This window comes from Jaculus jaculus, chromosome 1 (assembly GCF_020740685.1).
Source record: "Jaculus jaculus isolate mJacJac1 chromosome 1, mJacJac1.mat.Y.cur, whole genome shotgun sequence".
NCBI lineage: Eukaryota > Metazoa > Chordata > Mammalia > Rodentia > Dipodidae > Jaculus > Jaculus jaculus.
In genome coordinates this window covers 304,713,610-304,735,557 of record NC_059102.1, presented here as the reverse complement: position 1 = coordinate 304,735,557, position 21,948 = coordinate 304,713,610, and the positions used below count along the sequence as shown (strand labels likewise).

The window sequence follows — 21,948 nt, the reverse complement described above, 5'->3', positions numbered from 1 at the left end:
CCACGCCAGACAATAAATATTTGTTGATGTCTAAAACACTTTCCCATTGCCAGACTACCAGAGAGACCACCCACCCCCCAGGCTCTCTGGAGCTCGGTTCTCATATCATCTTGCATAATCATGGTTGTATACCATGACAGCCTCACAAATTCAGAAGTAAATGATTGGAAGTAAGGAAAGTTTTCAGGGAAAATATTTTCAATAATGTGGGGCTGGAAAAATCAGAAGGCACTGGTAACAGTGTTTTCATAATGATGATGGGATTCACTAAAAAAAAAAGTCACATAATTTTTTTTAATTATTTATTTATTTATTTGAGAGCGACAGACAGAGAGAGAAAGACAGATAGAGGGAGAGAGAGAGAATGGGCGCGCCAGAGCTTCCAGCCTCTGCAAACGAACTCCAGACGCGTGCGCCCCCTTGTGCATCTGGCTAACGTGGGACCTGGGGAACCTAGCCTCAAACCGGGGTCCTTAGGCTTCACAGGCAAGCGCTTAACCGCTAAGCCATCTCTCCAGCCCACATAATATTTTTTGTTCTTTGTTTAAAGTAGTAGAGAACTGTATAATCAATATGTGGCCATACCACCTTGAATGTGCCCAATTTTGTCTGATCTCAAGAGCTAAACAGGGTTGGGCTGGATTAGTACTGAAGAATCATAATAGGTGACTTTAAAAGGACAAGCATCAGTTATCTGGGAAAATAACTTGTCTAGATCTCTTGAGCATGGCCTATTAATATTTTATGTATATATTTCTACCAGGATATATATATGTTTATGTATGTATGTATGTATATATATATATATATACATATATGTATATGTATATGTATATATATATATATATATATATATATATATATATATATATATATGTTTAATTTCTATCATTCTACTTTTAAAAGGTTGAAGTCACCAGGAATATTGGATGGTTCCAGTGTCCTCAAATAAGCCTGTAACATAAAGTTTTTCTTACTAAGGCAAGGGAAAAGAGAAAAATTAAAGACCTGAAAAATAGACACTTCAGCCAATTTCAGCTTCTCTAATGACAGTTTCAAGATTTAGTGAAAATCATTTCTCATTTGATATTTTCATTCCCTTACCTGGTAAAGTAGTAGCCTTTAAAACTTTTAAATTAAAACTTTAAACATCCTCCTTCTTAAATTCTGTGCAAATACTTTCTTTAAAAAATATAGCTTTTATAAATCATTTTTTACATACCAGATTATTTTTATTGCTTAAATTTTATTAGATGTCTGAAATGTTATTCAGAAAAAAGTATAAGGAGACCTGTCCATTGTATTTTTCAGACGAAATTTGTTTCTACAGTATCACTCAGATTTTGTAAACAGCATCAATGAACCTGCACATAAAAGGTTAAATGTTTGCAGACCATTCTTTTTTGCCTCAAAGATCAGAGAAAAATTACTATTTTTATTTTACATTCCCTTGATGAGGATAATGATAAACAGCTGTCACTTCAGTGCTTTGACTGCAAAGAATCCAACTGCAATCCTATAATTTAAACAAAGAAAAAAAACATAGTCATATACAGCATACATATAGAATCATGCAAGAGAAGTTGGTTAGACCTGGGGTTAGAGAAAAGTGGCATTTTCTCTCCACAATGACTCTATTAAGAGAAAAGGTCCATCTCTGTGCATTTTCCTCAGTTTAGACATATAAAAGAGTAATTATTCTTTCTAAAATAAAAAATCAACTCCACATCCTGAATTATTTTATTCCCCCATTATGTCCATTGAATTACCAGAAGAGTTAAAATTTGCAAGTTGACCCCACTTGTCTACTAGTAGTTCCAAAAGCTAAAGAGAATTTCAAATTGTCCTTTTAGTTAGTTTGGAATGCCTCTAAGTTTTATGTTGAAATTTTTTAAAGTATTCTCTTAATTCCTTGGCATAAATCTGTTGTTCAAAGCAATAGATTTCATAATGGCATTTCTGTTCAAGTATATCTTGTACTTTGGCCACATCCCCTCCCCATTATCCTCTCTTGTTCCCTCTCCTGCTAACTTCTTTTCCTCTTTTCAATGAGACCCCTTTTATTTTCACTGTGTGTGTGTGTGTAAAAGTCCTAGGTTCCATATAAGAGAAGGCAGGTGATATTTGTCTTTCTGGATCTGGTTTAATTTGCTTAATAGGATGATTTCTAATTCCATCCATTTTCCTGCAAATAACATAATTTCCTTTTTATGGCTTAATGAAACTCAATTATTCATATACACTGCATTTTTTTCATCCATTCATCTGTTGAAGAATACCTAAATTGATTCAGTAACTATAGCACCATAATAAACAGGTGAGCTGGTATCTCTTGTATGTTGATTTAGAATTCTTTGAGTATAGTCCTCAGAGTAGTATAGTTGGATCATGCAGTACTTTAAAGTTTTTGAGGAACCTCTATACTGATTTCCAATGTGACTGAACTAGTTTACATTCCCATGAGCATTGTAGGAATGTCTCCCCTACCATACTCCAGTAGCAATTTCTGTTATTTATTTTTATGAGGAGAGCCAACCCTACCAGGGGTGTGATAGTATTCCCATATAGTCTTGACATATGTTTCTCTGATCACTAAGGACATTGAGTACTTGCAAGGAGCCATTATCCATCTGTATGTCATCCATTTAGAAATGTCTACTCATTTCATTTGCTCACTTATTGACTATTGCTTTGAGTTTATTGGTGTTTAAGTGTTTGAGTTCTTTATAGATTCTAGATATTAGTTTCCTGTCATATGACATATGGTATTTCCCCCATTCTGTAGGCTATCTCTTCACTAAATTGTTTCCTTTTCTGTGGCATAAATATTTCAATTTCATGCAATATTTGTTAATTTTTGGTTTTACTTCTTTAACTATTGGAGTCAGCTTAAGAAAAGCCTTGCCTATGCCTAGATCTTGAAGTGTCCTTTAGTAATTCAGATATTTTTTTAAATTTTTTATTACTTTTCTATTCAGCAAATACAGGCAGTTTGCTACCATTCGGTTGTTGTTTCTGATTCCTAAGAATATAAAAATGTTTTGATAAGCAAAAAAGGTGAATCAAGGCTAAATGGTAAGTGTGGTGTGGAATGAGAAACTTTTTGAGTATTTTGAGTATTTCTATGCGAAAGTGATTGTCCTGGTTTTTAATATTCCTGAAAATATATCTATTGTATGCTATTGATTCTGTTTTTCTCTTTCAGCTTAGTCATTTACTTCTAAAAATCAGAAGTTGACATCTACTCCATAGAAATTCTTTTTACATTTATCATTTTGTGTCAAAAATTGATTTGATGTAGTAAGAATATTTCATTGTTTAATACTTCTCTTTTTGCACCTAAAGAAAAAATTCACTTAAAATCACATTCATTTTCTGTTCCACGCACAAATTTCAGCTCTCAGAGCCTCAGCGTGTTCTTGTGTAGACTGACAATCAAGATAGTGCCCACCTCCTAAACACAGCTGCACAGCTTTCCATGTAATGTGTGTGGTTTCCATAACAAGATAGATATTGAACAGATGTTCCTGAGAGACAAAGTAGGTTGATGCTGAGATACCATCACATTTTATTGCTAAATACAATGGCAAAATTCAAGCATGTTTAAGAACAGAGAAACAAACTGAATTATATTGTCACCATTATGAGAAATTTATTGCTTTATATGGGAAATATTTTTTTCACAAAACTTGTTTTGAGGCCTTTGTCTACCTAGTGAATTTTAGACCTGTCAAGGTTACATAGTAAAACCTTTTTTCAAAAAACAACACATGGTGGAACATGCCTGTAATCCCAGAATTCAGGAGGCTGAAGCAGAGGGATTTCCATTAGTTCAAGACAAGCCTGGTCTATATAATGAGCTCAGGATAGCCCAAGCTACAGACTGAGACCATGTCTCAAAGTAATTAAGTAAGTAAATAAATAAATATAATAAAAACTCTTTTTCTGCCCTGGGGAAGCTTCCCTGACTTTGGCAAACCCATTTCTCCTTCTCTAATATGCTAAAATCCATACTGGCTTCTGAGGAGGGAGAGATAAACAAGATCCTAGAGTGTAGTAGGAAAGAAGCTTAGAGCCAAGGTGCATGTTAAAATATAAAAGCACGTGAAAGAATGAAGTTCAAGGAAGAAGTGTTAGAGGGTGTTAGGGACACCAGGAACTTGTATGGTGGAGCTGGTTTGAGAGATTAAAGATCTTCACAGGTAGGAAATAGTGGTGGGAAAAGAGGTTTCACATATGGAATTACTTGTAGATAACAAGGAGGTATAAAATATATGTAGATAGTTTGTAATTCTCCATGAGATCTAAATTGTAAATGTCTTGTTCTCTATTTTTTTTACCTTCTAAGTACCCATACCACAAACTCATAACAAAAATAAGAACTATACAAGACTTAATTCCTCCAGTGACCAAGACCAGTTTTAAAGAGATTGAACAGTACAAGTAACATCTTGAATATTTCATTCTACCTTGATGTTGTACCAGTAAGATGCCCCCCCCCCCAAATTCCTTTATACTGTTAACCCAAAGCACGGAGTCCTAGTCTCATAATGGGCAGCTGATAGCATTATTTTTTTTGAATGAGTGAGCAAAAAGCTATATTTATGATATATAGATGATTATAAATTTCTTTGTCATTGATGACATTGTAGCCTATATACATGCCTTTCACATGTGTATATTGATCCAAATGAAAGACATCATTTATAGATATAGTTATTTAGTACAGTGCTTTTGCCTAGAGCTGAGTGGATGATTGAAAATCTGGCAGATCAAAGTGTGTACATTTCCAAAGAAAAGAATTTTGAGCCAATGTTGGAAGCAATAAATTATTTCCCCTTCTTACACTCATAATTAAATCTTTCCAAATACTAGAGTAGCCGAACCACTAACAATCTCTGTAACATGTTTTGGGGTTTAGATGGCCCAACCTGACTTGAAATAGAAACCATTTGTGCTAACCTTATTTCAATGCCAAGCCAAGAGGACAGCTCTTAATGTTGAAGATGCCATTCCAGTCCAGTCTCTGGGTAGATAAGCCAGAATTAATTAACTCAAGTCATATAGTATAGAAAACAGATGCTTCTCTCTTGGTGCACAAATAAGATCTTTGTGTATCAAAGGATTCTGATTTCTTCAAAGACTAACAAGTTGGAAGTGAAAAATGGTCAGTGTTTCACAATGGAGCCAGGCCTTAGTAGTGATGACAGAGGCATGAATTTCTATTAAAAAATTTCCAAGTGCATGGAAGAATGAATTATCTTCTATATCTCTTATTTTGGGCTCCTGGAAAATCCTAAGAGATTGAGTTTTAAACCTCGGCTGATCCAATCCAGAGCAGACCTAATAGTGCCGGACCAGCATCAAGGTTATTTCTGATCTATAGGTTCCCTGGAGACTCCTTCCAGAGGTTCACATCTGCACCATCTGTTTGGACACAGTCCTCTGGACAGCTTACAAATGTCTTAAGATTAGATTGTTCTCTAGAGGTATATTGTTAGGTGCACTGTTTATTTGGTTGTTCATCGCAACATTCATTCAGCATTAGAATACTTGCTTTTGATAGAATGTGGCAAGCTAAAGTAGAATAAAACCGCAGGATTCTGATTTTTTTTTGAATTGATGGAAGATAGGATAAAGATGTTACTATATACTTCTGTACATCCAACAATGCTAAGAAGAAGTTGATTCTGATGTATGGGTTTTTTGTTGGTGGTGTTCTGAAAGAATATGAGGTAATCCATGTTTTGTTTCATTTCAACTAGACTGAAAACGATGAGAATGGCCAAGCAGAAAACTTTTCTATGGACCCACAATTGGAGAGGCAAGTGGAGACCATTCGCAACCTTGTAGACTCCTACATGTCAATTATCAACAAATGCATCCGAGACCTAATTCCAAAAACAATAATGCACCTTATGATCAATAATGTAAGTGATTTTAGACTATCTCCTTTCAACCTCTTAACTCATTGGTTTGAAAACTGAATACCTTTTTTATATTTTCTGGGTAACTATATTAACTAGATTTATATTTTTTCTCTTTACAAATAGCTAAGTGACTGATTAATGAAAGAGAAAACAACTTCTAGCTGCAGTACTAAATTGTTCCTAATGAGATCTTTTTATTTTTTAATCTTTTTATTTATTTATTTGAGAGAGAGAAAGGCACAGACAGAAAGGGTGAAAATGGGTGCACTAGGGCCTCCTACCACTGCAAATGAACTCCAGACACATGTGCCACTTTGAGCATCTGACTTTATATGGAAACTGGAAATCAAACTCAGGCCAATAGGCTTTGTAAGCAAGCACCTTTAACCACCGGGTCATCTCTTCAACCCTTAACTCGTTTAGAAGGGTACAATTTTGCTCATAATAGAGTACAAAAGTTTCATATTGTTTGTAATTACAAAGCCAGTAATAAAAATCAGATGCTCTGGTTCCTAGACTTTGAGATTAAAGGAAAAACATACATTTTTTTCTTATACTCATGTATATATGTTATATATCATTATGATTATTTTCATCTTCTATGAACTATGAAATGCTATTTACACCTGAGAAAGGTCTTCTTATCTTATTTTCTTGGATATGAAGTCAGTCAGCTTGGCTGTTTTGTTTTGTTTTTTTTTGAGAAAGGGTCTCATTCTATAGCCCAAGCTGGCTTTGAATTCATACTGCTCCTCCTGCCTCAGCTTGTCAGTTGTTGCAATTACAGGCATGAGCCACTGTACCCAGCTCAGCTTGGCTTTACTAAGATATGGAAGCTATAACCACAGACCTCTTAGTATCCTATTAGCATATCCATCCATGTATTTGTATTACATACAACCTCTCTACTTTTAGTTATTTGTAGAAATCTTAATTTGATACTCTATGTAGTCTTGTTAGGTTCTTTTCATAGTTAAGTTTTTAAATTGCAAATAATAGAGTATTTGTAGAGAAATTATCTTTTAGATAATAAGGCTCTGATAAGGCATTTTAAAAGTGGGCTATTCTGAACCTGGACAAGAGAGACGCCAATATTTTATTCCCACCTATCTTCTTAGGCCATCCTTGGTTTAACAATTAGTGTATTATGAACATTGCTTGTAACAAGTCAACATCAAATGCTAAAATCATGAAAAGAGCCATAAACTAGAAGTCAAGAGAAACATGGCTTCTAAACCTGGTTCTACTATGAACTGTTAACTTAATCTAAGTCAGTTACCTACTGTGACTATCTCTTATACATGTACAATACTAATCATAGTAAGTACATCTCATTTAGGCATGCATCCCAGAAGATATAAGGGTACTGCAGAAAATATAAGAAATTAATATGGTTAACTTTTGAAGAAGCATAGGTAACCCTTATCCATATTTCAAGAATTTTTTTCAAAATCTCTAAGTACAATGGTCTGTTCACTGTCTATGATTTCTATTTTGTGTTCCTTGATTTTAATAAGCCCCAGCACTGGTCACCCCAGGTGACCAATCTTGTTTTTAACTATTTTCATGTACATTTTACTTATTCAAGTAAGGTTAGAAGGCTGCTTTGAAGTTAAAGCAGCAGGTGAGCAATAAACTGGAAAAGTAGAAACTATGAATTGTATCATTGTGTTCGGCTGATTGGTCTACTGGGTGACCTGAAACAAATCATTCCATCCCTCTGAGCAGACTTCAGAGGGAAACCGGAGGGACCTCACAGAACTGTCACAGTATATGATAAATGTGGCTGCAAGCCATTTAGAGAAACCTAAAGTACTAAACAAATATTCTGTGTATCTTTAAAATTACCCTCTTAACTTTGCTTAAATGAATCCAGGTTGTTTTGCTGTGGTATATCCAGGCACTTGCTTATTTAAACATTTTCCTGATTAAGGATCATTTATCTTTCCACTGTTTTACTGAGAGTCATTAGTATTGCCTTCAGTTCCAGCTCCGCTTTGCTCTGCACTGTATTAAATCATCAGCACAGGAAATCATACTTCCTGTCTATGGCTGTAAGAGGTAGCTTGACACAAATTAGTTAAAAGAGAGAAAAAAAATGCTATTGAAAATCTACCCCACTTTCACCTTCTCAAGGAAAACATACTACCCCCACTTCCTATACACAAAAAAACAGAGAGAGAGAAGTGTGGGGGTAAGTTCCCTCACTGCTCATTTCTGTGTTTGCTTATTTTAATGAAATGGCTAACCCTCCACCTACAGAATATTACCCTTGGAGGTAAAGCTCTGCCAGTTGTTTTGAGAGAGACCTCACAAAGAGTCATGGGAAAATACATTTCAGTTAAGACCTGCTCTTCTAAGTCAAACCTTGAAGCAGAGACTAATAGGAATATGGAAAAAGGTAAAAGGCATCAGATAAAGCTGAATTCTCTTGAAATAATCATGGTCATTATTGGAAATTTAAGGGTTTTTATGTACCAGAAATGAGTTTTGCTTGTCTAGTGACTGGTTCTCTTGCTGCTTTGAAAACAAATAAAATACATAAAATACAATTTTGTATATATAATACATTATATATATATATATATATATATATATATTGCATTATGTATATAATTCTCTAACTTTTTAAAACAAGGTACTCACATTCTAATGGCATCTCAATGCCTAGTCTTTTTTTTGTTCCAGATGTGCCCTGTTGAGCACTAGGAAACAGACATAGCAAATGCCCAGCACAGTGACATACAGATATTACTGAAGTCTTAAAATTTGACTTGGGGTGATCTTCAAATGAGGGTATTAACAATTACAACTACATTTGGAAATAAATAGTCTAACTCCTAGTTCCACCCATTTTGTCAACAGTAAGATATTCCTTCAGGTATTTTTTCTTTCTCTCTCCATATATATATATATATATACATACACACAAATATATATCCTCTTCTCTTTGAAATGGGAATGGATGTCCAGCCTTCTGCTAAAGAATATGTTTCAGACAGCTTTCATAAAGTTCAGAATTTGGTGGGCAGTTTCTTTTGAAAGTTTACATTAAGTGCTCTGCCACTCAGGTCTCCATATGGAATTGTTTAAGGAGTTTAAAGCCAGGCAGTAAATGCCTGGCCTCAGACATACTGTAAGCCTTTGTCTATTGAAATGCAGCAGCTGTTTCATTACTTAAACATACCAGGTAACAGCGGCACCAAGAAAGCAAGTTTATGACAGGCACCCACTCTGGATAGGCCACAAGTCAGAGCAGCAGGGTTCTGCTAAGGGCTTTAAAGCTAACACACATACTCCCAGCCCTCAACAAACCCATGCTGATGGCCTCCCCTCTATAGCTCACCCCACCAGCAGTTCTTCATCACAGAATTAAGGTCTCAAGCTTTCTTCTAAAACATATGTGGCAAGGTGGCACATAATTTTCCCTTTGATCCCTTTGGACATCCACTCTTGGGATACTTTTTATTTGCCTGATCCTACACATGAAGAAATTGAGGCACAGGGAGGTTAGGTAACTTTGCCAAGATCACACAGCCAGTGGTGTCCTGAGTCAGGACTGAACTGCAGGTCTTACTGTCTGATCCTGCTCGACATCTCTCGGTGCACACGGCTGGGTAAGGAAAACTCTAAGCCAGCCCTTGCAACCTGTAGGGCACCTCCCCATACAGAATTAGACCACAGTGTTATTTTTCCAGAAAGCTCATATTACTTGAGGATCTAACATTTATTGGAATATGAGAAATAATGTTTCTAATTTTAAGGCATTGTTTCTCATATTCAAATAAACCCACAGAATATGAAATAGATATAAAAATTTCTGTAAATCCCACTTTAAAAATCAGACATTAAACATGGTGGCCTTTCACAATTGAATTGGGTACTGTACACTGTCCTGGGGTCCCATCATGGAAAATTAGTAATTAATTAGTAATTAGTGGAAAGTCAGTAATATCCCCTTGTTACAAAACTTCCCACAACTTTAAGGTGTGTGAAGTAAACTGTTATTTTCAATGCTGGTTAGCTTATTGGAAAATGCATCTTTAATGCCAGAACTTTGTTCTGTTTGCATAGGTCAAGGATGTAATCCCAGCACTTGGGAGGCAGAGGTAGGAGGATCACTGTGAATTCAAGGCCACCCTGAGACTACATAGTGAATCCCAGGTCAGCCTGGGCTAGAGTGAGACCCTACCTCGAAAAGAAATGTCTTATTTATTTGGGGCTGGGGAAATGGCTTAGTGGTTAAGGCATTTGCCTGTGAAGCCTAAGGACCCTGGTTCGATTCCCAGGACCCACATAAGCCAGATGCACAAGGGAGCACACGCATCTGACATTTGTTTGCAGTGGCTAGAGGCCCTGGCATGCCCATTCTCTCTTTCTCTCTTACTCTTCCTCTGTCTCTCTCTCTCAAATAAATAAATAAATAAAATATTTTTTTTTAAAAAAAAGGATTGTCATCTTCACAATGTTAATTCTGCCTATCCAGGAGCATGGGAGGTCTTTACATCTTCTCAAGTTCTCCTCAATTTCTTTTTTGAGAGTTTTTATATTTTCGTTGTATAGATCTTTTACTTCCTTGGTTAACGTTATTCCAAGGTATTTTTTTGTTGTTGTTGCTATTGAAAATGAGATTATATCCTTTATTTCTTTTTCTATATCTTTGTCATTTGCATACAGAAATGCTACCAATTTTTGTGCATTGATTTTGTATCCTGCTACTTTGCTATAGGAGTTAATCACCTTCAGGAGTTTTGGTATGGAGTCTCTCGGGTCTCTTACATATACAATAATGTCATCAGCAAATGGGCTGGAGAGATGGCTTAGTGGTTAAGTGCTTGCCTGTGAAGGATAAGGACCCTGGTTCAAGGCTCGATTCCCCAGGACCCATGTTAGCCAGATGCACAAGGGAGCCCACATGTCTGGAGTTCGTTTGCAGTGGCTGGAGGCCCTGGCGTGCCCATTCTCTCTCTCTCTCTCTCTCTCTCTTCCTCTTTCTCTCTGTCACTCTTAAATAAATAAAATAAAAATTAAAAAAAAAAAAGAATGTAGTGCCCTGCTCCAGCAAAAGATCAGACCCACCAAGTTCCAGGAACTCTGTCTGCCCTCCCATCACCAGTCCCCACCAGAGGGAAACTCCTGCACTCCCTTACATACTAGACTAGCTTTGCCTGTCTCTGACATTTGGAATCTTATAGCATGTGTGTTTTTCTATATGCTTTCTTTTGTCCTGCATTTTGAAAGTCCTTGAAGGTCACTCTTTGAAGAAGTAAAACTTCCTTTGTTATTGACAGAACTAAATCCCCAAGGAAAGGAAAGGAGATATAAGTAAATGAGGGAGACTTGTGAGACCAGTGTCATAGTTTTAACCAAGCAAATCTCCATCCCCTAAACTAAACAAAGTTAATCTTCTCAGTGAAATTTTTACATATGTGTGATATGTATAAACTGGTTCTACACTGAGACCCTCCCATCTAAAGGAGATTTCAGTAAAATGGTCTCCAAAGCAACTAAACTCTCTTTGAGAAGGCATTAAAATGGTCTCAATCAAAACAAAGGTTTAAGTTCCAGGCATCTGAGTGCAAGAAAAGGGTTAAAGCAAGAAAGAGGAAAGTATGTGGACCGTTTTTAATGACCCCACATTCCTTTACCGTGAGCAGTGTGACATGGTGCAGTAATGCCTGTTTATCCAGCCTGGAGAGTGGACGCTGAAATGAGATTGTGTATGAAGATTTTTGTGAATCTCACAAAGTTGTTGAAGTTCTAAGGTGTTATAAATAAAAGCATAAATACTGCTTCAAATCACCCATCCAAGTATAATTGGTTTGGTATGTTCTGTGAGATATTTTATAAATGCTATCACATAAAAGGGATCCATTTGGCCTCTGTCTTATAGAGTCCTTGATTTAAATAGTTGTATTTTGGGATGGAGAGATGGCTTAGCAGTTAAGGCGTTTGCCTGCAAAGCCAAAGGATCCTGGTTCGATTCTCCAGGACCAACGTAAGCCAGATGCATAAGAGGGCACATGCATCTGGTGTTCGTTTGCAGTGGCTGGAGGCCCTGGCATGTCCATTCCCCCCACCACCACTCTTTCTCTCTCAAATAAATAAATAAAATTTAAATAGTTGTACCACTGATGCCCAAACTGCTAAGAAAGTTCCTGCAGTGTCTATAAACTCCTCCCCCACCTAGCTACCCATCCCCATTTTTGTTCCAAACTCCAGTTGTAGTATCACAAAGCTAGGCTAGCCAGAGAATCTAAATGCTTACATACAAATAAAATGTTCATCTGTGCTCCATATTTAGGTATGTAACTTGCTAGCTACACTACTGAAGTAGTTCTCTATTGTTCCCCTGCCTCTCTACTTATACCCATCAGGCCTACCTAAAAATTAATAGCTGTAGTTCAGAGTGCACTAACCATATGCTAGGCATCTCATGTTCATTCTTTGCTTAATCTTTCCACTCAACAACTACTGCCATTATTCCCAATTTTTAGATGAGGAACCTGAATTTCAAAGGTCACAAAGTATTTCAAAGCTAGGTTGCAAACTCAGACCTATCTCATTTCAAACCCCCAAACAAGGTATTTAATTTCTCTCTTACTAATAACAGTACTCTTTTAGGCTACTACTAACATAGGCATCGTTATGAGTAGTAAGCTTCAGTGTGCAACATCTTAATGTGGCAAATCCAAGGCAGATCTTTGATCAGAATGCTGAAATGACCCTTTGTTATTTTGTTTCATGGCTTCACATTTGATTCTTAATTCATATATGCATTAAATCTATTCTTGGAAGGGTCTTTTGAATTGTATTTCATAGTTCCTAAGTGATGTTCCTGCAAGATGGGAAGCTTCAAAGGCATTTAACCCAACTGATGATTGATGCCAGGAAAATTGTCTGGTTTTGAACTTAAGTTGCACCACATATCCAAGTACACACACACACACACACAGAGAGAGAGAGAGAAAGAGAGAGAGAGAGAGAGAGAGAGAGAGCAATGGAAGGTCTGTGCAAATGCCCATACCTCCCTGGGCAATTGACATGTGTTTAGAAATAAATAAATCTTCAAGGAATGGAATGAAATATTCCTAAAGCCAAATTTACTTCTGTTCCTGTACATGTGACTCTTTTTTGCCATTTGATTTGCTATTCTCCCACTCACCTAAATGTCAATGTTAGAGATACCTTGGATTTTTCCTTTCTTCCTTGGCATTCTCTAATAGAAAATACCAAGTCCAGTTGATTTTGCCATCATGACACCATTTCTATGTGTATCTTTGTTATTCTACTGAAACATTGATAAATAAGATTCAGCATCTCATCAGTAGTCTACAATAGCCTTCCAACGGCTAGTACACTTTCTAATTCCTTTCCAATCTCAGCCTAATTAATTTTTCTAATGATGATTAAAGTTTCATGAATTAAAAAGGTTTTAATGATGTTATATTGCCAAGTGGATATAATTCAAACACTTTTCATTAACATTCAAGGCTTCATATTCAGTCCCAGGTTTACTAACCAAATTGACATTCCACAACTATTCTATCCCACAACCTTCTACAAGACAGCTCCTTGAATACACAGCATATATTCTGTTACTTCCATATTTGAATCACTCTTGGTTTACAAAATGTGAGTAGGGAACTCTTGCTGTTTCACCAGAATAAGACTGATTTGGCTGATTTCCTCTTTCTCGCTCTCCTCCCTCTCTGTATGTGTAGTATGTGGTGTGTGTGCAGGTACAGTATATGCACATGTGTGAGTATATGTATGTACCCTGTGTGCACACCTGTGGGGCCCCAAGGAGAGCATCGGAAAGGACATAAAGCATCCTCCTCTATGGCTCTCCAACTTCTCTCCCTGAAATTAATGCTTACACCTGTCAGTTAGATTGGCTGGACAGCAAGCCCCAGTGGTCCTCTCTTCTCCAACCCCTCAGCACCGGGTTAAAGGCATACACAGTCACTCCCGGCTTTTGACGTGAGTGCTAGGGATGGAGCTCAAGTCCTCATACAATCTCTCTCAACCATTGACCTGATTCCCCAGCCTTTGATTGTCTTACTAGAATTGTTTATATGTTTTGATACCTTTAAAAATGAAACCATGTGTTTTAGACTCTTGTCATCTCTGAGTTACAAATTTAACTTCAATCCAGATATCTTGAGCATCCCAAAGTTATCCTGTCATCCTTCTTAATTTAAAACAAATAAACATGCTTTTGGCCTAACAAGTATCTAGTGAACCTAGATAAAAATTGTGTATGTGTGTGTGTGTAACAGAAAACTTAAAACCTAAAATCAGTTTATTTTTCTAGCTTTAAGTTAATTAACATACTTGCTCTATCACTCTAAAACAATGATTTTTTTGCTAAGGGTGTGGCTCAGTGGTAGAGAGTGAGTTTAATATGTACAAGGCCCTGGATTCCATTGCTACCACAGTGGCAATGAAGGTGGTAAGATGATCAAACATACACTGCCTTGTTTAAGCACTTAATACTAGTACAATAGTAGTTAAGTGGAGTGAATCTGAGACATCAAGTCAGGAGATTTTAGATTTAACTTAAGGCTGGTTAGCCTTGCACAAGTTACTTGAATGTGTTTCTACATTTGACGGCTGTAGAGATAGCTCAGCAGTTCAAGTCACTTGTGTGCACAGCTTATGTCCCGGGTTCAGTTTCCCAGTACCCACCTAACGCCAGATGAAAGAGTGACATATGCCTATGGAGTTTGTTTTTAGTGGCAGGAAGCCCTGGTGTGCCTGTTTTCTCTCTTTCAATCTCTCTCTCTCTCAAATAAATAAATATTTTTGAATTGTTTCTGCATCTATAAATGTTAATGACATGGTAAGAATGAAATCTTATAAGTTTCAAAAGTACTTGGGACCTATATTTCATTGATTCACATATTCAGTTTTTTATATTTACTATAAAGATGCATCTTATATTCAGTGGTACCTTAACAATTTATCATAGCTCATTTGTGAGGCTTTTCTTCCTTAGTGTCCCATAAAACAGCTCATGCTTTTTTATATTTGATGAAACATGGAGGTTAATCATTCAGTGCTATGCAACATAGGTACCCCCTTCTTTCCTGCTACAAAATGCCATACCTCTAAGACTCACATATACTATTCACAATTTAGTTTGTTTTATGTAGCTGTTATGACTATGAAACCTCATAAGTCTTTATCACTGTTAGTTGGCTTTTCTTTTAAGTTTCTAGAAAAGAGCATGCTTCTCTTTCAGTTTGTTTGTAAATCATTTTCACAGTTTTATGCATGTATATACATAGCTCTGTGTTTAATATCTACTTACATATATTAACTCTGCTTTTGGCACAACTTTACAACTTCAAATCTTAACAATTTTTCAGTTCTTCTTTAATAATATTATTTATTTATTTGAGAGAGAGAAAGAAACAGAGAGAGAAAGAATGGGCACATCAGGGCCTCCAGCCACTGCAAATGAATTCCAGATGCATGCACCCCCTTGTGCATCTGGCTTACATGGGTCCTGGAGAGTCTAACCAGGATCCTTTGGCTTTGTAGGCAAACACCTTAACTGTTAAGCCATCTCTCCAGCCTCAATTTTTCAATTCTTTTAGTAAAACTCTGGCTAAAGAATTTGGAGTGCCAAGGATCACAAAATTTGTTGAACTACAAAGGTTTCTGTATATCACCATTTTCTGTTGAAAACATTGCTGCTTATCTCATTGTACCATTCCTCTTGTATAAGCTAAGCAGTCTCAGACATCATGATGGACACTCACACAGCTGAGGAGCCCTGTTCTGCTGGTAACAAGTGTTAGCATTTCTTCAATTCAGCTTCACTATCCTTCAGTATTGACAGCGAAAGACACACAGGGAAAATTGTTGCTTATACTACCAGTGTGGTGGTGAGAAAGATGTGAAAGGGAGAGAGAGGGAGAGAGAGCACTTTTCTCAGTGTGGACATTTATGAGTTTCGTATACAGATTCTACATTAATTCGTTGCCGTTTTGATTTCTCTGTGGTGTCTGAAAGGTTAAAGACTTCATCAACTCTGAGCTCCTAGCACAGTTGTATTCTTCAGAGGACCAAAACACTCTGATGGAAGAATCTGCTGAACAGGCTCAGCGCAGGGATGAGATGCTCCGAATGTACCAAGCCCTGAAAGAAGCCCTTGCGATCATTGGTGACATCAACACGGCCACAGTGTCCATCCCGGCCCCTCCTCCAGTAGATGATTCCTGGCTCCAGCATTCCCGCAGGTAGGGAAGTGGCCCCTGCACCTTGGCTTATCCAGTTTCTTACAATGCTTTCCCAAGCCAATATGGACCCAAAGTTATGGATTGATGGGATCATATTACACCAAATCCTTTCAGAAACAAGACAGTGCATCCTTATAATGGAACTTTAAATAGTCATTAAAAAGAACAAAATGGTAATGTAAATCCCTAAATATAAAGATAATAAACTTGGTGTAGGGCTTTGAAGAAAGAGATTATGGCCTATTATATAAAAACTTTATTCATATATGAAGAGGGAATATATACTTCTAGAAAGAATATAGTTTAAAAGAAATACTGGAAACTGGTGATGGCTGTCTCTACATAGTAAAGAGGGTGGGGAAGGAAAATGCTTCTCCTCATTAGCCCTTTTTGACCTTTTGTAAATGTATCTGAGTTATTCAGTCAAGAAATTCAATTTTAGCCGGGCGTGGTGGTGCATGCCTTTAATCCCAGCATCAGGAGGCAGAGGTAGGAGGATCATCATGCATTCGAGGCCACCCTGGGGATACAGAGTGAATTCCAGGTCAGCCTGGGGTAGAGTGAGACCCTAACTCGAAAAACCAAGAAAAAAAAAAGAAAAGAAAAGAAAAGAAAGAAAATTTTAATGTACTCAGGGAATTACAAACCTTTTTTATAGATTAATTCAGACAAAAGGTAAGAGTGGGCCAACTTTAATTTCTCTTTTTCCTCAGGTCACCTCCTCCAAGCCCCACCACCCAAAGGAGGCCGACTCTAAGTGCTCCCCTCCCGAGACCCACATCTAGCCGAGGACCAGCCCCTGCCATTCCCTCTCCAGGACCCCACTCAGGGGCTCCCCCAGTCCCATTCCGTCCAGGCCCCTTACCTCCTTTTCCCAACAGCAGTGACTCGTTTGGAGCCCCTCCACAAGTTCCATCCAGGCCCACGAGGGCCCCACCCAGTGTTCCAAGGTAAGGTGTGCTGCAGAAATTGGTAGGGATGCTCTTTGGTTCTCTTCTCATAGTGTAACAGACATTGGATTAAAGAATAAAATCACATTGGTAGTGGGACAGACAGCATAAAAGAATTGTTGTGCTTAAGGCAATTATACCACTTAAGACCCTGTGTGATCCTTAAGACCTTTCACTTACCACCTGGCACAAACAAAATGAGAACAAAGAAAATGAATCCCTGTGAATGTGGTAAAGTTCGAGGGCTTTGAAACCAGTGCACTGTGGCTGGGCTGTGGCAAGCTTTGTGCTCCATAGATCATGGGAGTCTCAAGTGCAAAGGCCTTTCCTTCTCCACTACCAAAGGAATTCTAGAACACCCCTGACTCAAGGAAGTTTATCTATCTGCCCTCTGCACTATGACCCCAATATCACTAACTTTAAATTATAAACCAAGTAAAATCCAGTTTACTAATCTGTAATTGTTTTAGATTCTCCACAGGTTTTAGCAGTCATAATGATTATATATGAGATAGATGTGTAAATTTGAATAATTTTAAAAATAATAAGTAAATTTTCAGGTCTAATTGTCAAACACTATAAACTAATCAATAACAAAATCTGAAACATTTAGAGTTGAGCCTATATTCTCGCTTTCATCCATTTATAGTCAATATAATGTGCATAACCAGAGACTTTGAAAGACTGTGGTATGGTGGGGTTTACCCCCTCAAAAGCAGAAACTTATAAAGGAAAGAAAATTATTCCGTCATTTTATTTTATACAGAGAATTAGAATTCCATGTGTTTCATGAAGGAAAACCTGGCCATATCTATTCCGCACAGTGACTTCTGTCTACCAGTGAAGGTGAATCACCTCACCTGACAGTGGTGTTTTCATTTAATTTTGATCTTTAGACTGTTGAGGCCAATGGAAAGAAGAAGGGGAACTTAAACTAGAAGGGAGACAATGTGCAGGAAAAACAGGATTTTGAAGTCAAAAGTTGTCCCAGATCTTGGCTAATTCATTGATGTGCTAGCCATCCTGGGCATTATAAGACAGCAGCTTCCTTGCATAGATGTCAATTGTACCCCTTCCCCCAAGCAAGACCCTGAAATATTTTTAGACATTTTTGCTGTCTCTTGGGGGAGCAAAATCTCACTCTACTTGATAATCACTGCTCTGCAATATTCAAGATAATTTCCTTCCACAACTAAAAGGTGACTTGCAGCAGTGAATGTGGCTACAAGCACAATCGAGTTTAATGTTTTAGACAACCTCAAATTGAGAAAGTGACTGTCATTGTGCCAGGATGGTATGAAGGCTCCAAGGAGAGGGGAATGTGAGAGGGGAAGCTGGGAGTCCCACAGGGAGCCTTAAACACTGTTTCTGTCTGTGTAACTATAGAAGGAACCAGAGCAACTTAGCGGCACTGTGCTCCCAAATGAATGTGCAAGTCTCGCCTGCTTGCTTGCCTGTGTTGCTGCTTGGTTTTGGACGAGCTGGCTTGCCAGTACCCTTCAGAAACATCAACTTTTGAATGCTAAACTGATTTGTTAAGCTGGGTGGGGCTGGCCTTGGTATTTTCGAGCTCACATGCATGCAAAAAGGGAGGGCTACACGAAACACCAACCCGTGCTAAATGGCCAAAGCCCAGAAGGAGAAGCTACAGGGTTTAAAAAAGACCACACTGGGAACGTTGCGCTACAACAGTTGAACTACTCAACATTTCTAGAATGCTCTCAAGTTAGAACCAGGCTTAACTTGATCTGGCCTTGCAGAAAGTCTCATATATCAAACAGAAATGAGAGTTTAGCAAGCAAGAAGAAAGCTGTTTGTTTTGTGCTGAGCTCTCAAGATTCAGGACCAGCAGAGCAGGCTGGGAGGGAAATCCCTGTGGTGGGAGTCACCTGAGAGAGGGAGAGACTGTCAGGATCCCGCCTATTAAAGCTCCACTTTAGATGGAGGGTTCTGACCACATAACGCCTGTTTTTAATAAAAAGCCAGAGCAGGAATCCTACCAAATGCAAGCCAGAAATATGGTTTAAGATTTCACAAAAAAAGAAAGGAAGAGAGAGAGAAAAAAAAAAAAAAAAAAAGAAAGCTCTTATTGGAATGTTACCTTGCTCTACTTATTTACATATTCTCTTTTCCTTCCGTGATTTGCTTCCATTTTATCTATTAAAAACTAAAACCATTGAAATGCCATTGTCCATCATCCCTAGGAAAACAACCCTTAGCTTTCCAGGAAGGAAACTTGGATTTTTCCCCAAAATTCTTTGCTTTCTTAAGGGACCTTTCTCCTTTTTCATCTGAAACCTGAAACTCCTTACATGTCAAGACAGCACAAAGGGGTCTCACTGGCTCCCTAGTGGGCTTTGATACTACCATAGCAATAACTGAGCCTCTGGCCGCAAGACATTCTTCCACTCACACTCACTGTGTGCCCGACACAATTTTCCTGTGGATGTTTTGCAAGTTCTTTGAAAATTATGATCATGATTTTTAGGGGCCACAAGCACTTTGATTTGAACTCAATTCAAAGGTAGTCAAGTCTTCGATAATATATGAAGCCCTAAGAGCTCTGCCTGCTTAAAAAGCTCATTATTCCATCCTTCCATTCCCACATAAAGGGAAAGCAGAGAGAGGTGATGGAGTCATTTTTGGCTCAGCTTTGCTCAGCTGCTCACGCAGTTCTGGTTTATGTGCATGGAGCCTTTCAGTGAGAGAGCAGGAAATTCTGCAAACTGCATGCCTGTTTTAATTAATTCCACCTGAAAGGAGGAGCGTCTCAATCCCAGAGAGACCCGCTTACATGAATGTTTCTACCATTAGTAAGTCGAGAGTACAAAAGCCTGCGATTTGTAGAACATTTTCCATTGCTGGGCTATCTGCACTGTCCCCTCTCTCCTACCTTCATTCAAGTTCTCTGACAAGGCAGAGCCCAGTTTGAACACCCCCACTGGGCGTGTTATTTGCTTAGCAGGATGATCTTAGGCAGATATTGCCACCTCTTTCAAGTTCCAGTATTCTTCATTGCAGATTCTAACCACAAGACATTAACTTTAGAGTTGATATAGTTACTTGAGTTACTGCTTCTTAAGAGTAGATAATTGGAAATCACAGCCTTTGATATTAACACAACAAATTAACTGAATCAGAGTGTGTTTTTACGGCAATAACTGGTGCTGGCAGTATCTTACTCACTTGTCCTGTCCTCTCTCCTTGGACAGAGCAATTTTGCAATGGTCAAAGGGGATAAGGGTGGGCAGAAGATTTCAGACAAATGTGAATAAACTTCATTTACACCATCACTTGATGTTACATTTTTTAAAAATTGAAAAAAAAATGCAAGTACTTCCTTCACCAAGCCTGGTGTTATCTATTAAAAATAGCAAAGCTGAAACATTCAATTCAGCTTTTACTCCACCTAATCTACATGGTGTAAATCAAATGGCCCAATAAAAGAATCTCTGAGCTCCATAATGAAGCTGATGTCCCAACACTGTGTGGGCAGCCCCAGTGTAAGCTCAAGACAGTTCCAGAGTTTTTCACTGATAAGACTTCAGAGATGATTTCTTTAACTTCACATGGGACACCCAGAAGTCCCATCACAATCCCTGCCTTTCAGCAGCCTATGACTAAATCAACCATGCCAAAATATTTATGGATCCCTCTCCATAGAAAGCACCAGTGCCTTCATATTCCCTTCTCTACAAAAAATCGAAGCTATTCAGTTCTCATTATAACAGTTTGATTTTGCTTGGGCTATGTGACCTTGATGCCTTGTAGTCTCTAACCCTAACCCTAACTCTTTTACACATTTTATGTTGTTACAACTTGCAATTGACACAGAATCACTTTTATTTAGGTACAAGGTACAAGGTCTCCTTGTTTTATTTCATTTTTTTTTTTTAGCCAGTCCCCTAAACCTGAAGGTAGGACAAACCCATCATTCTTATGAGTATGTCTTTGCATCCCTCACATCAAGGTTTGGTGCCATGAAGGATGAAGCTGCCGAGCCTTGAAGTTGTGGGCTAAGTGTTCATGGAAATTAAGCAACCTGTGTGACTCCCTTGGTATTCATTCCCCACAGTCACATACTGGAAACATCCTGACTTACCCTCTCCTGGACAGCCCTCTAAAACTTTCTAGCAGCCAAGTGTCATTTGAACAAAGAATGAACTCACCTTGTGGTTTGTGATGTCACCAATAAGCTTTCTGTTTTCCTTACCATCCTTCCTCCTTAAAGAGCAAATAAAAAATTTTAATTATAGATTTATCAGGGACTGTTTTTATTTTTAGTGGCTGGATTTCAAAGGCAATTTTTCAAAAGTATAATTGCTAAGGACAGAAACAACACTGAGTGCTTTTTTTAAAATTTCTTAATATTTAAGGCATCTTATGAGGCAACAATGTTACAAAATTTGTTACTGTAATGCCCAAATATAATATTAATTTGTTGCAGGTTTAACATGAATTGTCAGGATGTGCTTGGAATATTTTAATGAAACTAGAATCTTGACCACATGCTGTTTACCAAAAAATGTCCATTTTAATTTAAGCCCTTCAATTAAATATACCACCAAAAGCCCCACTCCAATTCCATGCTGATTCTGATTGCAATGTAATATCTCACTGAAATGAATTAATGGATAATGTCAAGGTCTTTCATTCTTCAGGTCCTGGTTTCAATATGGTTTCAGTGAAAGTAAACTTAGTTTGGCAGTTCCTTCATGCGTCTGATGAAATTGAGTCTATTTTACACAAATATCCCCATCCTGCCACAGTCGAGATGATTGGAGGTTGGTCTGTTTAGCTGAGGCTCAGACACACAGT

General features: G+C 37.8%; 1 protein-coding gene across 7 annotated transcripts in view; it reads left to right on the top strand.

Annotated features, from left to right (window-relative positions):
- Positions 1 to 21,948, top strand: part of Dnm3 (dynamin 3) — a 531,619-nt gene that overhangs the window by 484,064 nt on the left and 25,607 nt on the right. For 5 of the 7 annotated variants that reach the window (XM_045142169.1, XM_045142170.1, XM_045142166.1 and 2 more), the window contains 3 exons: positions 5,766 to 5,930; positions 15,954 to 16,180; positions 16,894 to 17,130. In XM_045142169.1, the coding sequence (XP_044998104.1) occupies positions 5,766 to 5,930; positions 15,954 to 16,180; positions 16,894 to 17,130 (629 nt within the window). Of the gene's footprint in view, positions 1 to 5,765; positions 5,931 to 15,953; positions 16,181 to 16,893; positions 17,131 to 21,100; positions 21,360 to 21,948 lie in introns of those variants that run through there. The other 2 variants (XM_045142171.1, XM_045142168.1) reach the window with 1 other exon arrangement.